At 36.6% G+C, this 20,453-nt stretch overlaps 1 protein-coding gene across 7 annotated transcripts in view; it reads right to left on the minus strand.

The window, feature by feature from the left end:
- EYA3 (EYA transcriptional coactivator and phosphatase 3) overlaps positions 1 to 20,453 on the minus strand; it is a 94,954-nt gene that overhangs the window by 61,494 nt on the left and 13,007 nt on the right. For 6 of the 7 annotated variants that reach the window (XR_015138701.1, XR_015138698.1, XM_086331072.1 and 3 more), the window contains 2 exons: positions 11,716 to 11,816; positions 1,791 to 1,834 (listed from right to left, as the gene is read on the minus strand). Coding sequence is in view for 5 of the 7 variants with exons in the window: in XM_086331072.1 (XP_086187198.1) it covers positions 1,791 to 1,834; positions 11,716 to 11,748 (77 nt within the window). In the remaining 2 variants the exon portion in view is untranslated. Of the gene's footprint in view, positions 1 to 1,790; positions 1,835 to 11,715; positions 11,817 to 11,908; positions 11,928 to 20,453 lie in introns of those variants that run through there. The other variant, XM_086331062.1, reaches the window with a different exon arrangement.

The following is a 20,453-nucleotide window of genomic DNA, read 5'->3' on the forward strand; positions in this document are numbered from 1 at the left end:
TCAACCAATGAATGGATAAACAAAACGTGGTATGGACTATTAGTGGTATGGACTATTACGGAGTATTAGTCAGCTTTAAAAAGGAAGGAAACTCTGACACATGCTACAAATGGATAAGCCATTAAGACATCAGGCTAAATGAAACAAACAAGTCACAGAAAGACAAATAATTTATGACTGTGCTGATATAGGGTACTTAAGAGTTATCAAAATCATAGAGACAGCCCAATGATGGTTGCCAGGAGCTAGAAGAAGGGGGAAATGGAGAGTCTGATGAATACAAAGTTTCAGTTTGGGAAGATAAAAAAAGTTCTGGAGACAGATGGTAATGATTGCCCAACAATGTGAATGTACTTAGTACCACTGGATTATATGCTTTAAAATGACCGAAATGGTGTATTTCAGGTTATTTGTATTTTATCCCAATAAAGCAGTTGCTGAAGGAGATGGAATAATAGCAGGAAAAGATGAAGCTGATAGGTTCCATTGTACAACTGGAGAGAGATGAACAAGGGAATTAACTTCAGAGAAAAGGGATGCAGAGACTATTAGAAGCACTGAAGCAGTTAAGGGGGTAGATTCGGTGATAAGACAAGTAAGGCAGTTCCTATCCACTTCTGATTTCTCTTTGGAGTAGGGCGTCAGATCCCCAGCTGAGTAAATAGAAGGGGAAGGGTGAGGAGAGGAAGCAGCAAGAGGGAAGAAGGGAGGGAGGGAGGGAGGCAGGAAGAAAGGAAGGCAGGCTGAGAGGCAGGGAGGAAAGGAGAGAAGGAATGAAGGAAGGTAAGGAGGAAAGAGAAACAATTTTACCACTGTGAAATAAACCAGGAAGGGTGACTGGATCACCAAGAATGTTTAAGTGCCCACTGAGATGTAATCATGACTGGAAACTGAGACCAGTGAGCAGTTTTGTGTTTTCCTATCAGTGTTCAGATGATTGGGATAAGGATGAAACTAGGGTTTTTAAACACTAGGTTAGGCTAGGGAAGGATGACAGGGAAAAGGGAGAGGAAGTTACGAATGTTTGTGAGAAACTGATTAAAGTAATAGATCTTATCTTTTGAGCAGCACAGGAAGATATGGAAGTCTTTTTTGAGGGAAGGGTCAATGCCTGACAGTGAAAATATGATAGTTCATTGTCATTATAAGTGGAAGTGTAGAGTAAGACACAGGGCTAGTGTGACAATAGAATAAATGAGCTGGAATGCTAGTGTGTGAGGTGCAAGATTAGGATTCTTGAAATTAAGATATTAGTGTGTTATTGGTTCATCTGGCTAGTAGACAAACAACAGGAGGTAAGAACTGTGGACAACTGAAAATCATGGTGCTCTGGAAGCCAGAGTATGACATGCAAAGAAGCTGCCTCTTTTCTGTAAGGGGAGCAGAGCTAATGATTAAGGTGTCCCATGTCCATTTGGTAATTAAGGATTAACTTCTTGGATTTTTTTTATTTCTATTTTTCCTATATGTAATTGAAGAATATTCACCATTGTGTCTCCTACACATATCACAGGATCTGAGTGATAACATCAGATTGGTACATTATGCTGAATAAATAATGAATAAAAAAGGAGAAAAATTCAGCACTTACATGTTTCAAGGACAAACTTTATTTTAAGGACAAAATTTCAGAGGATAATTTTCACCTTAAATCAAATAATTTCAAAACATAAAAACTGATGCTGAAAACCAAAATGAGGGTAAGTCAATCCAAATCATGTCCACATACTGGTCAGCAGGTAAAAACAAATTATAAGTAGGTCATTAAAAAGAAATTCAACTTTGTATACCTTAAAGTTTGCTCTCCTGATTCCTGCATCTTGGCTTTCTTCACCTGTAAAATAAATATACAAAAGCATCAATGTCATGATCTGTATTTAAAATCATCTAGCTACTCAAATGGCAGCCTCAGATTAACTAATAAATTACAGGGTAACTGTTTCCTTTTGTCTTGCTTAGACTTAGATTTATTTCATTAACCCCTGATATATTTTAAAGATGGACTTGTTTTTCACATGGGGCTCTCTTTTTTCTTTTTAATGAAAACAGTGTCTTCTAAACTCAAGGTAAAATAAAAGGTTTACCAGGATTTTTACTCAACACAGACTGTTTACCAGGATAAGGTATCCAAACTTGAAATCAAACTGCTTACTTTAAAATTTTAACAGACACATAAATCTACTTTCAAACAGTAAGTATGGTAATTTTGCAATCATCTAACCATTTATTTAATAGAAATACCTTTATATTTATATTACTTACATACCAAAAATAAAAATAAATTCCTATCAAGTTACCAGTAATTTAAAAAATATGCTTCACACTATTCTGTTTTTTTCCCATATTTTCATCTTCTCTAAATCCTTCTAAGGTAAAAGTATTCCCATTGAAACAGTTTAAGAAGTCACAAATAGAAGATCTATAGTTAACATTACTAATGGTTTTCCCTGTTGTTGTTGTTTTAAATATTACAAAGAATCTGATTTTAGAGTTTTTGAATTAGAATAACTAGTTACAGAAGTAAGCTTAGTGTGCTTAGCCATACAAATTATGAATACTTAAAAAGTATTTCAAGTTCGCAAAGTACAGAGTACTGCCAACCCACTACAAGGAGTTAGGTATGCACAGAGGCAGAAACTCTGCTCAACAATTTTTTTTTTTAGGCATGCAGAATCTTAGTTTCCCAACGAAGGACTGAACCTGTGCCCCCTGCATTTGGAGTCTTAACCGCCGGACTACCAGGGCAGTCCCTGCTAATAAACAATTTTAAACAAACATATTAGGTGGGAATATAGCTATTAAATATGATTAAATTTAAAAATTCAAAGTAAATAATACAACATAAATCCCAGGTCCATTCAATTTCTCATGGACATGTATTCTTCATGAGAAAACATGACAAAATAAATAGAACCAAATACTCTTGGATCCTTGCTTATGGCATATCAACTGACATTATATAATGCTGCCTTAACTTTCATAGGTGCCAATAAAGATAAAATTAATAAGGGGTATTAAAAAAATCCTCTAAGTTTACAAACAAAATTACAAAAGTATATGAAGAAAAAGGAAACAAAGACAAAACCTTTGAGGTAGATAAACCCTTAGTAAACATGATATTAAATTAAAAAGCCATAAAGGAGAAAATAGGTTGATTTTACAAAAATTCAAAACTTCCATATGATAAAAGATACCATACCAACCAGGAGGTAAAGCAATTACAGGACGGTATCTACACTGTGACAAAAGAATTTAACTGTATTACAAATGCATGACATAACCTCAATGAAAGGTATGGGAGAAAAATGCACTCATGTAATAATGCTGGAAAACTGTTTTGACTGGAAACTGAAAGGCTTAAGACAAGAAAAATTCAACTTAATACAGGCTCTTATAAGAAAATGTGCTGTCCTTCCCACCTGAAGATGACAGTATTTACATAATGCCAGATAATAAAGTAATTTTCCAATAGTGGTGATGAATTTATGCTTAGCTCACCCAAAGACTCTCTTTGCAATCAAAGAAATGAAGTTAAAACAGTCTATGGTTTACAAACAGTAACCTATACAAAGAAAACTAGAGCAATGAAGAATCTAACTTATCACAGTCTTCATTTTATTAGAGCCACAGTGTAACAAATTTAGCTAGAAAACTCTCAAAAAAAAAAGCCCTGGAGCGAAATTTTAAAATATATTCATAATGGCCTTTCAAGGAAGAACTATGCTTTTTCATTTTTTATCTACTACATTGCCAGCTCAATACAGTGCTGCTGCTGCTAAGTCGCTTCAACCGTGTCCGACTCTGTGTGACCCCATAGACAGCAGCCCACCAGGCTCCCCTGTCCCTGGGATTCTCCAGGCAAGAACACTGGAGTGGGTTGCCATTTCCTTCTCCAATGTATGAAAGTGAAAAGGGAAAGTGAAGTCGCTCAGTCGTGTCCAACACTTAGCGACCCATGGACTGCAGCCTACCAGGCTCCTCCGCCCATGGGATTTTCCAGACAAGAGTGTACTGGAGTGGGTTGCCATTGCCTTCTCCCTCAGTAGAGTACATACACACAAATAGAAACAGAGAAAATGAACCTAAAGACATGTCTACCAAACAAAGAAGTCAGGGGGTGGAAAATGTGCTCCCAGCTAATTCTGTACCTTTCATGACCCACTGTCACTTTGATTTAAGCAATTCCGTCCTCCTGTAAGTCAGGGATAGGAAATATGGTACCTTGGCATAGAGGAATTAAACTATCTCAAAGGATACAGATTTCACTGGATTACAAAAGGATGGGTTCAAATAATACAATCCAGAAATGGACAAAAAGTAAAACAGTGCAACTACTTTGGAAAACAGTCTAGCAGTTTCTCAAACAGTTAAACATAAAGCTGCCATAGAATCCAGCCATTCCATTTCTGACTATATAACCAAAGAGAAATGAAAACATATATCCACACAAAGGCCTGGACATGAATGTTCATATCAGCATTATTCAAAATAGCAAGAAAGGGGAAACCCAGTGTCCATGAATAGATTAATGGATAAACACAATAATGACAAATAAAAATGATGAATGATAAATCCATATAATCAAACGTTCAGCAATAAAAGGGAATGAAGTATCAATACTTGCACATGCTAACACAGATAAACTCTGAAAAGATTATGCTAAGTGAAAGGAGCCAGTCACAAAGGACCACATACTATATAACTCCACTTATATGAAATACTCACAAAAGGTCAACAGGAAAGTAAATTAGTAGTTGCCTAGGATTGCGGCGAGGGCAGAATTGAGGGGTGACTGCTAATGGGTACAGTTTCTTTTTGGACTGATGAAAATGTTCTAAGATCAACTCTGGTGACAGCTGCAAAACTGTGAATATACTAAAAACCATCCAATTGGACACTTTAAAATGGATGTGAATTATATCTCAATAAATAGAGCAGTCATTTAAAAAATGACAATCTTATGGGCATGGTATAACTCAAGGTTACTAGAGGAAGATACACTGACAAATTCATGAATCAGAGTTCTATATATGCCTCTGCTTAAAAACATAACAACAACAAAATCATGCTTTAAATACAGCAGAGCAAAGGAATACAAATAACACAACATATGAATTCAGAATATACAGGTTCAAGGCTCAGTTCTGAGAGTTAATTCACTGTGTGTCTACCTCTCTGAAAATACAACATGACTATCTACTTCAAGAAAGCTGAGCGTCGAAGAATTGATGCTTTTGAACTGTGGTGTTGGAGAAGACTCTTGAAGAGTCCCTTGGACTGCAAGGAGATGCAACCAGTCCATTCTAAAGGAGATCAGCCCTGGGATTTCTTTGGAAGGAATGATGTTAAAGCTGAAACTCCAGTACTTTGGCCACCTCATGCGAAGAGTTGACCCACTGGAAAAGACTCTGATGCTGGGAGGGATTGGGGGCAGAAGGAGACAGGGACGACAGAGGATGAGATGGCTGGATGGCATCACCGACTCGATGGACATGAGTTTGAGTGAACTCTGGGAGTTGGTGATGGACAGGGAGGCCTGGCATGCTGCGATTCATGGGGTCGCAAAGAGTCGGACACGACTGAGTGACTGAACTGAACTGATCTACTTCAAAGACCTGCTTTGAAAATGAAACTGGTGAAAAGGAGTGGATAGGGAGAGAAAGAATGAGTGAGCAGTTTATGAAAAGACAAACTGATATACAACTGTTATATTAAGAAATACCACTTTCTAGATAAGAAAATTACATTATGCATCTCAAATGTCACTCCAGAATTATTCTGAGATGCCTTACAAGTATATAATTATTATGCTTCTTAAGTTTTAACAAGAGGCTAAGTCATACTAGAGCTTGATAAACTGTAATCTTGGGAATAATAAATCCAACAGAAGTCTGCATGAAGTCTTAAAAAGGAAGACATCTGTGTCAGAATTTATCCACCACTGTCCAACAAAGCATATCATTCTTTTTACTAGAAAGTAATACTGTATGTTCTAGTAGGGGAAAGAGTTTGATCATAACCTAGATGAAATTACACACACACACAAATTTAATATTATTTTCTTTGATCACACTTACCAACGGGCAGTGGCAACGTTAGTTGCTCAGCTGTGTTTGACTCTGCAAGCCCATGGACTGCAGCCTGCCAGGGCTCTCTCTCCATGGAATTCTTCAGGTGAGAATACTGGAGTGGGTTGCCATTCCCTTCTCCAGGGGATCTTCCCAACCCAGGGATCAAACCCAGGTCTCCTCCATTTCAGGCAGATTTTTTTATCAGCTGAACCACCAGGGAAGCCCTTACCAATAGTCACCTAATTATTAATTTGACTTCCAGAACTTGATATAAGGAAATCAGCATACAGGGGGTGAGAACAAGCATTCCAAATGACTAGAAAGGTAAATACCTGTGGCAGAGACAACTGCCTGTTCCACCACTGCATACGGAGCATGACTTGCAATGGGAGGCAAGAAATGTGTCTTTTTAAGTTCACAGGCTACCAGTTCAAAAGAGGTCACAACTGGATCTAGTAGAAACTAGTGAGCATCAGACCCTGGACTGGATCTGGATGCAGCAATGGATGGAATTTGGGGCTGTTCCTCTTAAGAGAAATGTATAGGAAAAGGAGTTACATATTGTTTTTTACATCAGAAAATCAAACAGGCGACCCAAAGAAAAGATTAGGGTAGATCCACATATAAATATTCACTAGTCTTCTTCCTCTCCCTGGTTACACAGGATGCTACAGACTGAGTATCTGTATTCCGCCCCCCGCAAACCAATTCATATTTTGAAATTTTATCCCAAATATGATAAAATGTGCAAGTGGGGCTTTTGGGGTGATAAGATTATGAGGGTGGAGCCCTCACAAATACGATTAGTGCCCTTATAAAGGAGACCTCCTTTGCTATACAGCAAAAATATAGCAGTCTATGAGCCAGGAAGCAGGCCCTTACCAGACACCAAATCACTTATATGTTTGGAATCTAAAACATGATACAAATGAATTTATCTATGAAATAGACATAGACCCACAAACATAGAGAACTGACTTGTGGTTGCCAAGGGAGAGGAGAGTGGGAGAGGGGTGAACTGGGAGTTGGTGATTAGCAGATGTAAAGTATTATACATATGTATAATTGAATCACTTTGCAGTACACCAGAAACTAACACCAACCACACCTCAATAAAATAAAATTTAAAAAAAATCATGACTTTATCATTATCAACTTGGGACAGGACCATTCTTTCCACTGAAGCTTTAGAACTGAACTGAACTGAACAGTCTGTGAAAATTTTCCTCAGTATCTGACGTTAACTCTTCTTATCCTAGTTATTTGTAACAGTTAATACATCTTCTACATTTTCTGTATTTGTCTATTTCACACCCATTAATCACAGGGCCAAACTAAGAGCCAAAGTTGCTTACATCTCCCCTGCAATCCAGAGCCTATATTTTGAACCATAGTCTGAACTATATTCCCCTGCTCTAAATAAACCCAGGGCCAGATACCTAGTGATAGTTTCTGTACCTCAAATCTCCAATCCTAAATAAACAATTACCCTGCCTTACCTTGCCTATTCAGTTTAGTTCAGTTCAGTCGCTCAGTTGTATCTGACTCTTTGTGACCCCTTGAATCGCAGCACGCCAGGCCTCCCTGTCCATCACCAACTCCCGGAGTTCTCCCAAACTCATATCCATCGAGTCGGTGATGCCATCCAGCCATCTCATCCCCTGTCGTCCCCTTCTCCTCCTGCCCCTAATCCCTCCCAGCATCAGGGTCTTTCCAATGAGTCAATTCTTCGCATGAGGTGGCCAAAGTATTGGAGTTTCAGCTTCAGCATCAGTCCTTCCAATGAACACCCACGACTGATCGGGCTGAATCTCCTTGCAGTCCAAGGGACTCTCCAGAGTCTTCTCCAACATCACAGTTCAAAAGCATCAATTCTTTGGCGCTCAGCTTTCTTCACAGTCCAACTCTCACATCCATACATGACCACAGGAAAAACCACAGCCTTGACTAGACGGACCTTTGTTGGCAAAACAATGTCTCTGCTTTTGAATATGCTATCTAGGTTGGTCATAACTTTCCTTCCAAGGAGTAAGTGTCTTTTAACTTCATGGCTGCAATCACCATCTGCAGTGATTTTGGAGCCCAGAAAAATAAAGTCTGACACTGTTTTCACTGTTTCCCCATCTATTTCCGATGAAGTGATGGGACCAGATGGCATGATCTTAGTTTTCAGAATGTTGAGCTTTAAGCCAACTTTTTCACTCTCCACTTTCACTTTCATCAAGAGGCTTTTGAGTTCCTCTTCACTTTCTGCCATAAGGGTGGTGTCATCTGCATATCTGAGGTTATTGATATTTCTCCCAGCAATCTTGATTCCAGCTTGTGCTTCTTCCAGCCCAGCATTTCTCATGATGTACTCTACATGTAAGTTAAATAAGCAGGATGACAATATACAGCCTTGATGTACTCCTTTTCCTATTTGGAACCAGTCTGTTGTTGCATGTCCAGTTCTAACTGTTGCTTCCTGACCTGCATACAAATTTCTCAAGAGGCAGGTCAGATGGTCTGGTACTGTCATCTCTTTCAGAATTTTCCACAGTTTATTGTGATCCACACAGTCAAAGGCTTTAGCATAGTCAATAAAACAGAAATAGATGTTTTTCTGGAACTCTCTTCCTTTTTCCATGATCCAGCGGATGTTGGCAATTTGATCTCTGGTTCCTCTGCCTTTTCTAAAACCAGCTTGAACATCAGGAAGTTGACGGTTCATGTATTGCTGAAGCCTGGCTTGGAGAATTTTGAGCATTACTTTACTAGCGTGTGAGATGCGTGCAACTGTGCAGTAGTTTGAGCATTCTTTGGCATTGCCTTTCTTTGGGATTGGAATGAAAACTGACCTTTTCCAGTCCTGTGGCCACTGCTGAGTTTTCCCACTTTGCTGACATATTGAGTGCAGCACTTTCACAGCATCATCTTTCAGGATCTGAAATAGCTCAACTGGAATTCCATCACCTCCACTAGCTTTGTTCGTAGTGATGCTTTCTAAGGCCCACTTGACTTCACATTTCAGGATGTCTGGCTCTAGGTGAGTGATCACATCATCGTGATTATCTGGGTCGTGAAGATCTTTTTTGTACCTTGCCTGTAGAAACCTCAATTACGAGTGTGGCCTATGCATTCCCCTACGATACATTCTAGGATTGCTCTATGTGTCTCTGCCTCCTGAATGACACTGGTGCTCTCCCTGGGACCCTTTGTGGCATGCTATGTCTCTTATTTCTAAGAGAATTGTAATAGTAAACTTTTCTCTCAATGGCACTGATCTCTTTGTGTTGTCACTCAGTCACCTTCATAAATTAAGACAAATAAATTAAGACAATTAAGACAATAAATTAAGACAATAAATTGGTAGAAACCAATTAAAAAAAAAAAAAGATGTCCCATGACAATCACCATCTACAGTCAGCAGAAAATTTTTATTTTTTTTAATTAAAAAAAAATTTTTTGGCTGCGCCACATGGCTTGTGAGATCTTAGTCTCAGGTATCACACCCATGCCCCTGTTAGTGTAAGTGGAGATTCCCAGTCACTGGACCACCAGGAATTCCCAGAAAATCTGCTTTTAAACCACTTTAATTTCTCACCTCTCTCTGAAATAACAATCAGGTTTTGCACGTCATGTTATAGAAACTAAATAGAACGACAAGGAGATGAAGCAGAGGGGGAAAAATGACTCACCAACAGGTCAGCTTCACAATTCTCACTACCCTTAAATAGGTAAGGAGCAACTAACAATACTCATTTCAGCAGGATGTCAACATTTACATAAGCCTTTTGAAACTATGACTAGACGTTTGTCTTACAATCTTCCTTGGTACATTCAGTGTCTCTAACTCAGCTATTTGTTCTCACAGTGTATATCTCTGAAACATCGCTGAGGATGATTTTTAACCCTACCATTTCCTTGATTATTAATGTTCCACCAGGGATAGGGGAATGACATTTTAAATGTTTCAAAAGGTCATTTTACCAACTGCTTAGGTCTTCCTAGCTTTATACTCAAACGAGGGGACTAAAAGAGTAACAGCAAAAGAATCACTGATGTGCATGTCTGAACATAAAGTATAATACTTAAAATACTTAGAGGACTTTATCATTTAAATGGAAGCAGGTGACCATCTTTCATTGATGTAAAGAACACATCTAGAACATAAAAACATACTCTGTTATCTTCTTTCAAAATTCAAAGGTTTTTAGGCTGGACTTTTACTGAGAGATAAAAATGTACCACTCACTATTCTCTTAAAATGCAAGAGGCTTATTCAGGAGAGCAAATTGAATCAGTATTTATCTTATTTCAGAAAAAGAAGCTCAAGTAAAAGGAAAAGATTCTTTAACAAAAAAGTATTTTAAGAGAATGATTACTATGTCTTCCTTTTTTAAATGCTATGGGTTAAAAAAGAAAAAAAAAAACATTTAAAAAGACCAAAAGAAAAAAAAAAGAAACCACGGTAAGGCAATAAATCTGTAGCACCCAAGTACATTTAAAATTAATTTATGTTAAATATTTAAAAGAAATTAAGAATTCAACTTATTCTCGAGGGTCTTATCAATTTTAAAGAATTAGCCAGTGGTCAAACTACATTTTCTTCAACTATTACTACTTTAAAAAATTTAGTCAGGGAAATTTAGGCAAAAATAAAACTAGATTTTCCAGCAGAAATAATATATACTGTTTGGTAAATGTCCTCTTTTATTTTGTAAAAACTTTAAGAATACCATTGCTTTAAAAATGACAACAATTTATTTTATATTAGAGCATAGCCGATCAACAATGCTGTGATAGTTTCACGTGGACAACAAAAGGACTCAGCCATACATATAGATACATCCATTCCTCCCCAAAGTCCCCTCCCATCTAACATTGAGCACAGTTCCCTGAGTTATACAGTAGAACCTTGTTGGTTATCCATTTTAAATATAACAGTGTACACATGTCCATCCCAAACTCCCTAACTATCCCTTCACCCCGTCCTTCACTACAGGCAACCATAAGACTGTGAGTCTGTGTTATTTTATAAATAAGTTCATTTGTATCATTCCTTTTTAAATTTTACATGTAAGGGATGTCGGGGCTTCCAAGGTGGTGCCAGTGGTAAAGAATTCACCTGCCAAAGCAGGAGACATAAGAGATATGGGTTCGATCTCTGGGTTGGGAAGATCCCCTGGAGGAGAACAGGACAACTCCATGCCAGTATTCTTGTGTGGAGAATCCCATGGACAGAGGAGCCTGATAGGCTACAGTCTGTAGGGTCCCAAAGAGTCAGACATGACTGAAGCGACAGTCATGTTTTAGCAGCAGCAGCAAAAAGGATGTCATGATATTTCTCCTTTGTCCAACTTACTTCACTCAATTTGACAATCTCTAGGTCCATCCATTGCTGCAAATTAGCCACTGCTTTTTTAAAATGGCATTTCTAAATACAATACTTACTTTGTAAAGCTGAATTTTCTAAGCAGACTCTTTGGCATTAAGTCAGCAAAATATAAATTTAAGTACACTTTTCTTAGAAGAATATTATTAAGGAGTCCTTTCATCAATTTTATTTCTAACTTAGAATCTGTAGTATAACTGAATAATATTTAAAGTTTCTTAAAATTAGCCTTTCTACAATCAACTTTAAATTGTTAAAGGAAATACTTACTGGTTGCTCTGGTAAATCTTGCTCTTCTTCCATCAGGACCAATATTTCTTTATTACACTTTTGTGACTGGATTGCAAGTATCCCCCAGCAGTCTTCACAATCTGTTTAAAAAAGAACGGGGATTCAACACTTTATGTACTCAGAGCATTATCATTGAGGCCATCAGAGAATAATTTTTAAAATATTTTGCTACCTCAGTCTTTCTACGTGAGCTCTAATCTCAAATCTGCACGTGGCTTTTCAAAATTGACATGCTGCACCAAGTCAGGTAGGTTTACCCGACTTTATAATACCTTGCAAAAGCCAACACGTGGAACCACTTCTGCTGTACTTAAAACACGGTTACTATAGTGCCCAAGGCATTAAACACTGTAACAGCCATGTAAATGAACTAAGACACAATTGTTTAAAAATTTGGGTTATATTAAAAATTTTAAACATTAGCCGAGCCAGTCAATAACTTACGATAACATCCAGCCTGCTTTAACATGGACTATTTACATAACTGCTAACACACACAGGATCACTTTAAATAGTAGGTAAACTGAAACATCGAGTAAATACTTTCACAACCATCTGTATATATGTAATTAACACAAAGGAAACTTTTGGATCTATTTTAATAATGCAAATAAATAAAGTGAAATATTGAATCATAGAATTAAGGAAAATAAAAATGAAAGCTAGGATCCATTTTATCCTGAAATAACAAGCTCCACTAAATTTACCACTTAGTCAATTATTAAAGCAAAACCTTTACTTTCTCAGCCCCTGCTCTTCCTGTTCGGATTTCCAAACTAGAGAAGAAAAACAGGACTCTAAGCCCCTGAAAAAAAAGAAAGTGAAAGTGGCTCAGTTGTATCCGACTCTTTGCGACCACATGGACTATACTGTCTATGAAATTCTCCAGGCCAGAATCCTGGAGTGGGTAGCCTTCCCCTTCTCCAGGGGACCTTCCTGACCCAGGGATCAAACGGGGTGCCCTGCACTGCAGGCGGATTCTTTACCAGCTGAGCCACCAGGGAAACCCACACTTACTGGTAAGAACACGTTTTTGTGTCCTGCTGCCAGAAGAACAGAAAGATGTTAGAAAGCAAAATAATTATAAAAACTAAAAACTCCTCATTTCTATTTAACAAAAATGAGAATAGTACTTCTCCAAAACACATGATTGTTTGTGCTTCTAATTAAGGTCACACCTGTTTTCACTTTTTACCAACCACTGTAACCAACTTCACATACAAAGCTAAATAAAGCGAGTAGAGAATCTTGTTGCAGATGTAATGAATAAAAAGAGAATTGAAAAGCTTCAATCGTGCCAATTTACCACCACTCGGCTTCTACTGCTCTATCCTGGTACAATACAACATACTTTAGGGGCACACTCCGGAATGGGGAAAGGAGAGAAAACACGTGTAAGGGATGCAATCAGATGCACAACTGTCCAGCTCTGACACAGCTTTCCTCCCTGCCCTGATCTAAAATGTCAAAAGAAAAAAAAGTTTGAAGGTCAGAAGCACTTGATGCTCAATGCACTCACGTGTAGCTCATTCACAGAGCCTCAAAAGCTAAGTTCTCAAACTACATGACGCAGATAACTAGTGCTGCAGAATTACAGTGCGCAATAACCAAAGCTCACAGGAGCTATCTTCCCTGCACTTGTTTTGCTCTACTCAGGAGAGCATAACCAACGTGACGTGAAACTGATGCACAATTATGAAAGATGAAACGTTTTCATGTTTTACCAGCTTATATCTGATTTAGTTTTAAAATGAAGTGTCTTATCTCTATGGGATTTTTACAGAGCCAATGTACATAATGTACATATATGACTTTATCCCGAAACAGGAAAATAGAACCAAATCATTAGAGAAATGTAATGCCTTTAAATACCTTATTTGTTAAAATTTTGTGTGACCAGCTCTCACCTAAACAAAAAGTGATAATATTCTATGTCTTACTTAATTGAAGGCTGTAACTGTAATGATTGAATCTCTAATCAGTAGATTCTCAGCAAAGGAGAGTAAAGGGATATTCTTTCTCTTGGAGGAAGGGTTATAAATCTACTCGTGAGCAAGAGGAAGGGAAGAAAAATAGTGTTTTTTTAAAAGAAAAAAGAGGGTACTCAATAAAATGTGCTTTCTTTATTTTCTTGATTTAAAAAATATGAACAGTGTTAAAGGAGAACACAGATCTCTTTTATAGATCAAAGGGATCATGGGTTTTAAAAGAGATACTACTCTTAATAGCAGGGAAATAGATTCTCAAGCCATACAAAACTAAATGGTAAAATCTTGAATTTTGTTTTTTAGAAAGATGGTAATACTACAGTGATTTTACAACAGAAAGGGAATAGCTTCCTAGTTTTCTTGAGATAAATCCTATGGCAGGTTGCAAGAAAACTTTCGTTAAGAGAACAATTGGAAGACAATCTTTCTACCTCTACTTTTTTCTTTGAAAACAAGTACCCTTGGTTGTTTCCATCTTAAAAATTACCTTTATCTTTTTCATTTTTCAACTGAGAAAAATAAGAGGATCATAGATAATTTTTACATTTTAAAAAAAGTTTAAAGATCAAATAATCAATGAACACCAATAATTTTGATAATTTTACAGTTAACACAAAAAGCAAACTACAAAGGATGCATATGGCTTAGTGCTGCAGAATTTCTGGGATTCTGCTGGCATGTGATATATCTGAAGTCTGTAAACATACACTCTGGTACACTTGTATATAAAATATATTAATAATGACTATAACATATGTGATTCTATTACACCATGCATGTAAGATACTGAGATGTGCTGTGGTTAGTTGCTCAGTAGTGTCCGACTCTTTGTGACCCCATGGACTACAGCCTGCCAGGCTCCTCTGTCCATGGGATTCTCCAAGCAAGAAAACTGGAGTGGGTTGCCATGCCCTCCTCCAGGGGATCTTCCCGACCCAGGGATCGAACCCAGATCTCCCGCACTGCAGGTGGATTCTTCACTGTCGGAGCCACCAGGGAAGCCCAAGAATCCTGGAGTAGGTAGCCTATCCCTTCTCCAGGGGATCTTCCCGACCCAGGAATCAAACCGGGGTCTCCTGCATTGCAGGCGGATTCTTTACCAACTGAAGTACCAGGGAAGCCCCATGTAAGATACTTTCCATCAATATAATATTCTTCCTTCTTTCCAATAATTTGTTAAATATCTGAATTGTACTAAATAAAAGAACACAAGTATTTATCATGTTCCTAGCATTTATCAATGTGCTAATAAAACTTTTAATATTAAGACCTTACATCATTTTCAGCAAGTGGCACATGCTTACAATAGAAAGTCACACTTACTAACCACCAAATGAAAGTGTTGTAAGGTGTTCCAGTACTTGATAATAGTAAAAGTACAGAATTACCATACAAATCTTAGTTTTCTTGCTTTCCTGTACTCGCTCTGAAGTTTAACTGCATATTTTGTCTTTTTGTTTTGGGGTGTTTCTTTTAACCATTAATATAACCTGACATTATTTTACATTCAGTGAGATTCATCTTTTTAAATTCAGTTTAGTCGCTCAGTTGTGTCCGACTCTTTCCAACCCATGGAAGACTGCAGCATGCCAGGCTTCCCTGTCCATCAGCAACTCCCGGAGCTTACTCAAACTCATGTCCATTGAGTCAGTGATGCCATCCAACCATCTCATCTTTTGAAATATCCAATATCTTCTGAATTAAAATATCCAATAATATACAATGGTTTGACTTAAAAGTGGAAAGCAGATTCTTAACGTAGTGTAAATGAATGTAATTACAATTTACTCAAACAGCCAAACAAAACATATCCTGAGTGCATTTTTGTTTTAAGTACTTTCAAGGCATTTGGACAGTAACAGCTTTTCATAATTTTCCAGTTTCAATTCTTACTATCGACTTTTAATTAAACCCTTTTACCACCATTTTTGGAGAGAGTTTATATCCACATGCCTTCATGGGCAGAAATCTGGAAAAACTATAACTAAAGGTGGTGCCAGTGGTAAAGAACCTGCCTGCAAATTCAGGAGACGTCAGAGACACAGGTTCGACCCCTGGGTCGGGAAGATCCCCTGGAGGAGAAAAGGCTATTGAAGTTTCCCCGGGGAAAATGAACAGCCTGCTTCCCAAAATTAAATAAATCTCAGCAATAATAGTTATAAGCATCAGGAGCCTGAAGAAGTTATCAAGAAGTAGGTAACTGGCAAATGTTTATCATGCTGTCCTCAAATATAATTACACATATACATTGAAGAATGAAAACAAATAGCGAAATACCCTCTTCTATGTGACCTGAAGAAAACTGCTTCAAGTACTATTATTCAACAGTAACTGAAATCTTCTAAAGGGGATCTATCAATTAATTTAGAAACAAGTGTCCTAACACCTAAAGTACCATGATAAAGCCTAAAGATATCTCATTAAATTCTAATTTATAAACTAGGAGGCTTCATAAAGCAAAATCAGAAAAGATGTAATGAAAATGGCTCAAAACATAAGAAAACATATCAACGGTCTCTTGCAGAACAGTACTTAGTAGTAAGTATCGGTGGGATGATACTAAATGCTAATTTGGGTATCATAATCTATACAATCTATCAGGATGTTTCAAATAAATAAAGATTTATTCTAATATGTACAAACTTCTTACTGAAATTAGACAAAAATAATGATGGGTACCTTGGAGGAGAATAACAAAGTCAGTTAAGAAAGATCAGTCCTACATCAGTCTTGAAAACCAACTATAGTGGGAAGGATAAGAGACCTATTGATTACCGAGCATGTAAAACCCACTACATATTTTTACATTCGTTGTCTTACTTAATTTTATCTCCACAACCATCTTAAAACACAATTGGTATATCTTCATATCCCCTAGGTACAGGACAAGTGGAATTCAGAAATTTAAACAATCTACCTGAGGTTAATAGCAATCGTGTTTCAGCTTAAAGCAGAACTATATCAAATAAGGATAGTAGAGGATAGTGGTGAAGGATGGCTGTGCAACATTGTAAATGTACTTAATGCTGTGGAATGATATACTGAAAATGGTTAAAATTATTAATTTTGTTATGTATACTTACCACAATTAAAAAAAAATACAAGAAGATCCACGAGACTAGAAAGACCAAAATAATGATCAAATTTCAAAAGTGCTTAAAGTGCAGAAAATCCTTATTTAAATATTGTCAGAAAAACTGAGGATAATGTGGAGAAAAACACATCCACATCATACATTATGAGTAATTCTAAATACATGAAGAACTGAGCATTCAAATAATACTGGAGAAAACAGAATAGCCTATTTATCTCATCTGTGAGAAAGAGATTAAATTTGGGTCAATAAAAGAAAGCATAAGCAACAAATCAATAGATCTGGTTTTGTAAAACATACTTTAACACAATGAAAAATAACAACTGTAAGAGTAAAAGGATATAAACAAATGGAAGCAATACCTGCAATAATTATGACAGATAAACTTAACGTCTACAACATTTGAAAGAAAGTGAAAGTGAACTCGCTCAGTCGTGTCTGACTCTTTGCGACCCCATGGACTGCAGCCTGCCAGGCTCCTCTGTCCATGGGATTCTCCAGGCAAGAGCACTGGAGTGGGCTGCCATTTTACCCATCTTCTATGTGGGGCAAAAGGATACAGACAACTTAGGTAACAACAAAGGTCAAGTCGGCACTCAGGGAAAAAAGATTCTCACTACTAACTGAATAAATTTTAATATTAAAAAAAAAAAACACTTCACACATATTAAACTACAAAAATAATCTAAACAACAAAACCTAAAGTTATCTGAAACATAAGAAGAAAAGAAATATTCAGGCCCTTGTTGTAAAACTGTATGTATCTTCAGACTGTTCTCTGGTTAGAGTATAAAAGATGTCATAAAATTGCCCGTGGCCTGATTAACTTTTCTTGGATTTCCCCCCCAAAATTAAATACAGGGGTAAAAGCTAAATTTATTTTAAAAACTAAGTGTTTCTTGCTCACAGAAATTAAAAATTAGAAACAATCAACATGTGGAGAGATTTACCTAAGCTGTAATTCTACATTCTGTATTAAATGAAATTGTAAATTTTTTTTAAGCTGTGCCAAGCGGCAGGTGTATCTTATAATAGTTCCCTGACTGGGAATCAAACACACATCCCCTGCAATGGAAGGGTAGAGTCTTAACCAACGGATCACCAAGGATTTTGCTGTAACCTATTTCAATACAGGTCCATTTAAAAGGTGAAAAAAAAAAGGTAAGATTTTACACTGATTATAGCTTATAATAATAGTTTAATAAGACTCAAAAGCAGATACAAAGGGATACAATTTGGATGTCTTAAGGTTTGTACGTGCGTGCATGCCTGCTTAGTTGCTCAGTCATGTCTGACTCTCTACAACCCCATGACCTGTAGCCCGCTCCTCTATCCATGGAATTTTCCAGGCAAGAATACTGGAGCCAGTTGCCATTTGCTACTCCAGGGGATCTTCCCAATCCAGGGATTGAACCCATATCTTTTCCATCTCTTGCACTGGCAGGTGGATTCTTTACCACTGCGCCACCTGGGAAGCCCAGAGAGTAGCATGCTTCTTCATAAAAGCATTTACTAAACATTTAATTTAAAATTTTGTAACACTATGCTAAGCACTGTATCAAGAAAATTAATAAATAGATTATACAGAATGATACTAGATAATCAGAAATTTTTGTCATTAGAAAAATGTGACTTTTATAACTTAGTAAATATCTTTTTAGGTTTTTTGCATGTATTTCTTTCTTTGGAACTCCCTTTTTTGTATTTCCTGGAAACAGCCTTAGAATTCTTTCTCAACATAAAATATTCATTGAATATCTGAAACCAGAAGAAAAATACTGAAGTAGAACACAGGATAGAATATGCTGGTATTTAAAGACATATTCTGAAAGAAATCATAATTACTTAGAGTGTTTTGCCTGCTTTCAAAAATGCATGTCAGTGTTGAAAATGCCATTTAACTAAACACTAAAATGTATATATCAAACAGAGTAAAAATATAAAGGCTTCATTAATTGAACCAGTAAAAGCTGTTAATGTTAACTTCAAGCAACAAAGTAAACAAGAGTAAATTTTAGGAATTTACTCTTCCTGGATAAAGACTCTTAACTGAAATAATTTCCCCAGAGACTATTATTTTCTGGTTGTTCTAAAATGAAGGAATCGAATCCAGAGGCCAGCAGTCTCAAACTCTGGAATCTTCTCTGAAAGCAACTTAAAAAGGATGATATACAAATTAAACTTAAATCACTAAAAGAAAAGTATATGCTTACCAAACAAATTTCAGGATAACATTATGAAAGTTTTGTTTAAAAAAAAAAATTGTAATTTAAATTGCATTAGACCACGAAGGTCTAATTTAAGGATGAGTTTACAATACTGAGTTCTATCTAAGAACAGAGTATGTATTTCCAGTTACTTAATACTTTTTTTAGTCTCTTAGCAGATCCTCTACATTTCTTTGTGCTGGCATTTTATCTTTTTGCTTTGTTATATTTTTCATTATATTTTCTAAAGAAGTTACTTTTTATATATAGGAAAGTTGTTAATATTGGCACATTAATTTTGTAATCTCCCCTGTTACCAAAGTCTCTTATTGTTTCTAACAATGAGAATAATAAGATGGTTGATTCTTGAGTTTCATGTATATATTTTCCCCATCTGCATAAAAATAGTTCTTCCTCTTTCCCCAATATTAACCTCTTTATTTCTTCTGCTTGCCTAATAATATTCTTACACCTCCACTATAATATTAAGTAACTGCTAACTGTTGAGCATTCTTTTCTTTTCCTCACCTTAATAAGAATACATCTTGCATACCACTACTAAGCATGACACTGGTGATTTTCTGCCATCCACAAAAATGACCATATGGGTTTTCTCTTTACTATTAATACAGTATGTTACTAGATTTCGGACATTGAACCACATAATGCACTTAGTTCAGAGATGAACCTCTTGCACTATAGAGTATTATTTTTAACGTACTGTTGAATCTGTTTTCTGGTACTGAATCCATGATGTTCAATAACTATCTCTAATTTGAGAGGGGAAAGGCTATTTTTACAGGGTGAGTTCCCATTCAGGTCAAATACAGTCTTGCAAATGAGGTCTTTCAAGGAACCACTAGAAGGTCAAATAATAATGTTTTCTGGGAACAGGGCTTTGAAGGAGCTCCATTCTTGTTCTGCCCCTTCCAGCGGCTTCCAGGATGCTAGTTTTCACCATGACTGTGGGCTGTTGGTTTCCAAGGCTGGAGCTAGAGAGACGAGAATGGGCACAATGCAAGCTAAAATGCTACAAAGTTCACTGCTTTTGCTGAGATTCAGCTATTTTTCTTGACTAAACATTCAGATTGCTGCAAGCCTGTAGTTAATTTTCAGAATCCTGAAAGCGTTGACTATTTTTGCCAGTATCCTCATTGCTTTTATGGAGAATTTTCAGAGGTTCTTACTCTGCCATTATTGTTGATATCCTCTGCATTTGAATTCCACTCAATCTTTACACTTATTAATGTGCTGTTCACCCTTTATGATTCTTAAAATTTCAATATTTATTTCCTTTTATATTTCCTCTGAAATAATTCTTACCTTTAAAATCTATATTACATTATACTAAATTTAGTGTTTTATATTAATTTATATTACATTATACTAAATTCACACTGTTCACTATCTCCTTTAGTGCTGGATGCA

Source organism: Bos grunniens, chromosome 2 (genome assembly GCF_055505025.1).
Source record: "Bos grunniens cultivar Pamir isolate PY7600 chromosome 2, Bosgru_T2T1.0, whole genome shotgun sequence".
In the NCBI taxonomy this organism is placed as follows: Eukaryota; Metazoa; Chordata; class Mammalia; order Artiodactyla; family Bovidae; genus Bos; species Bos grunniens.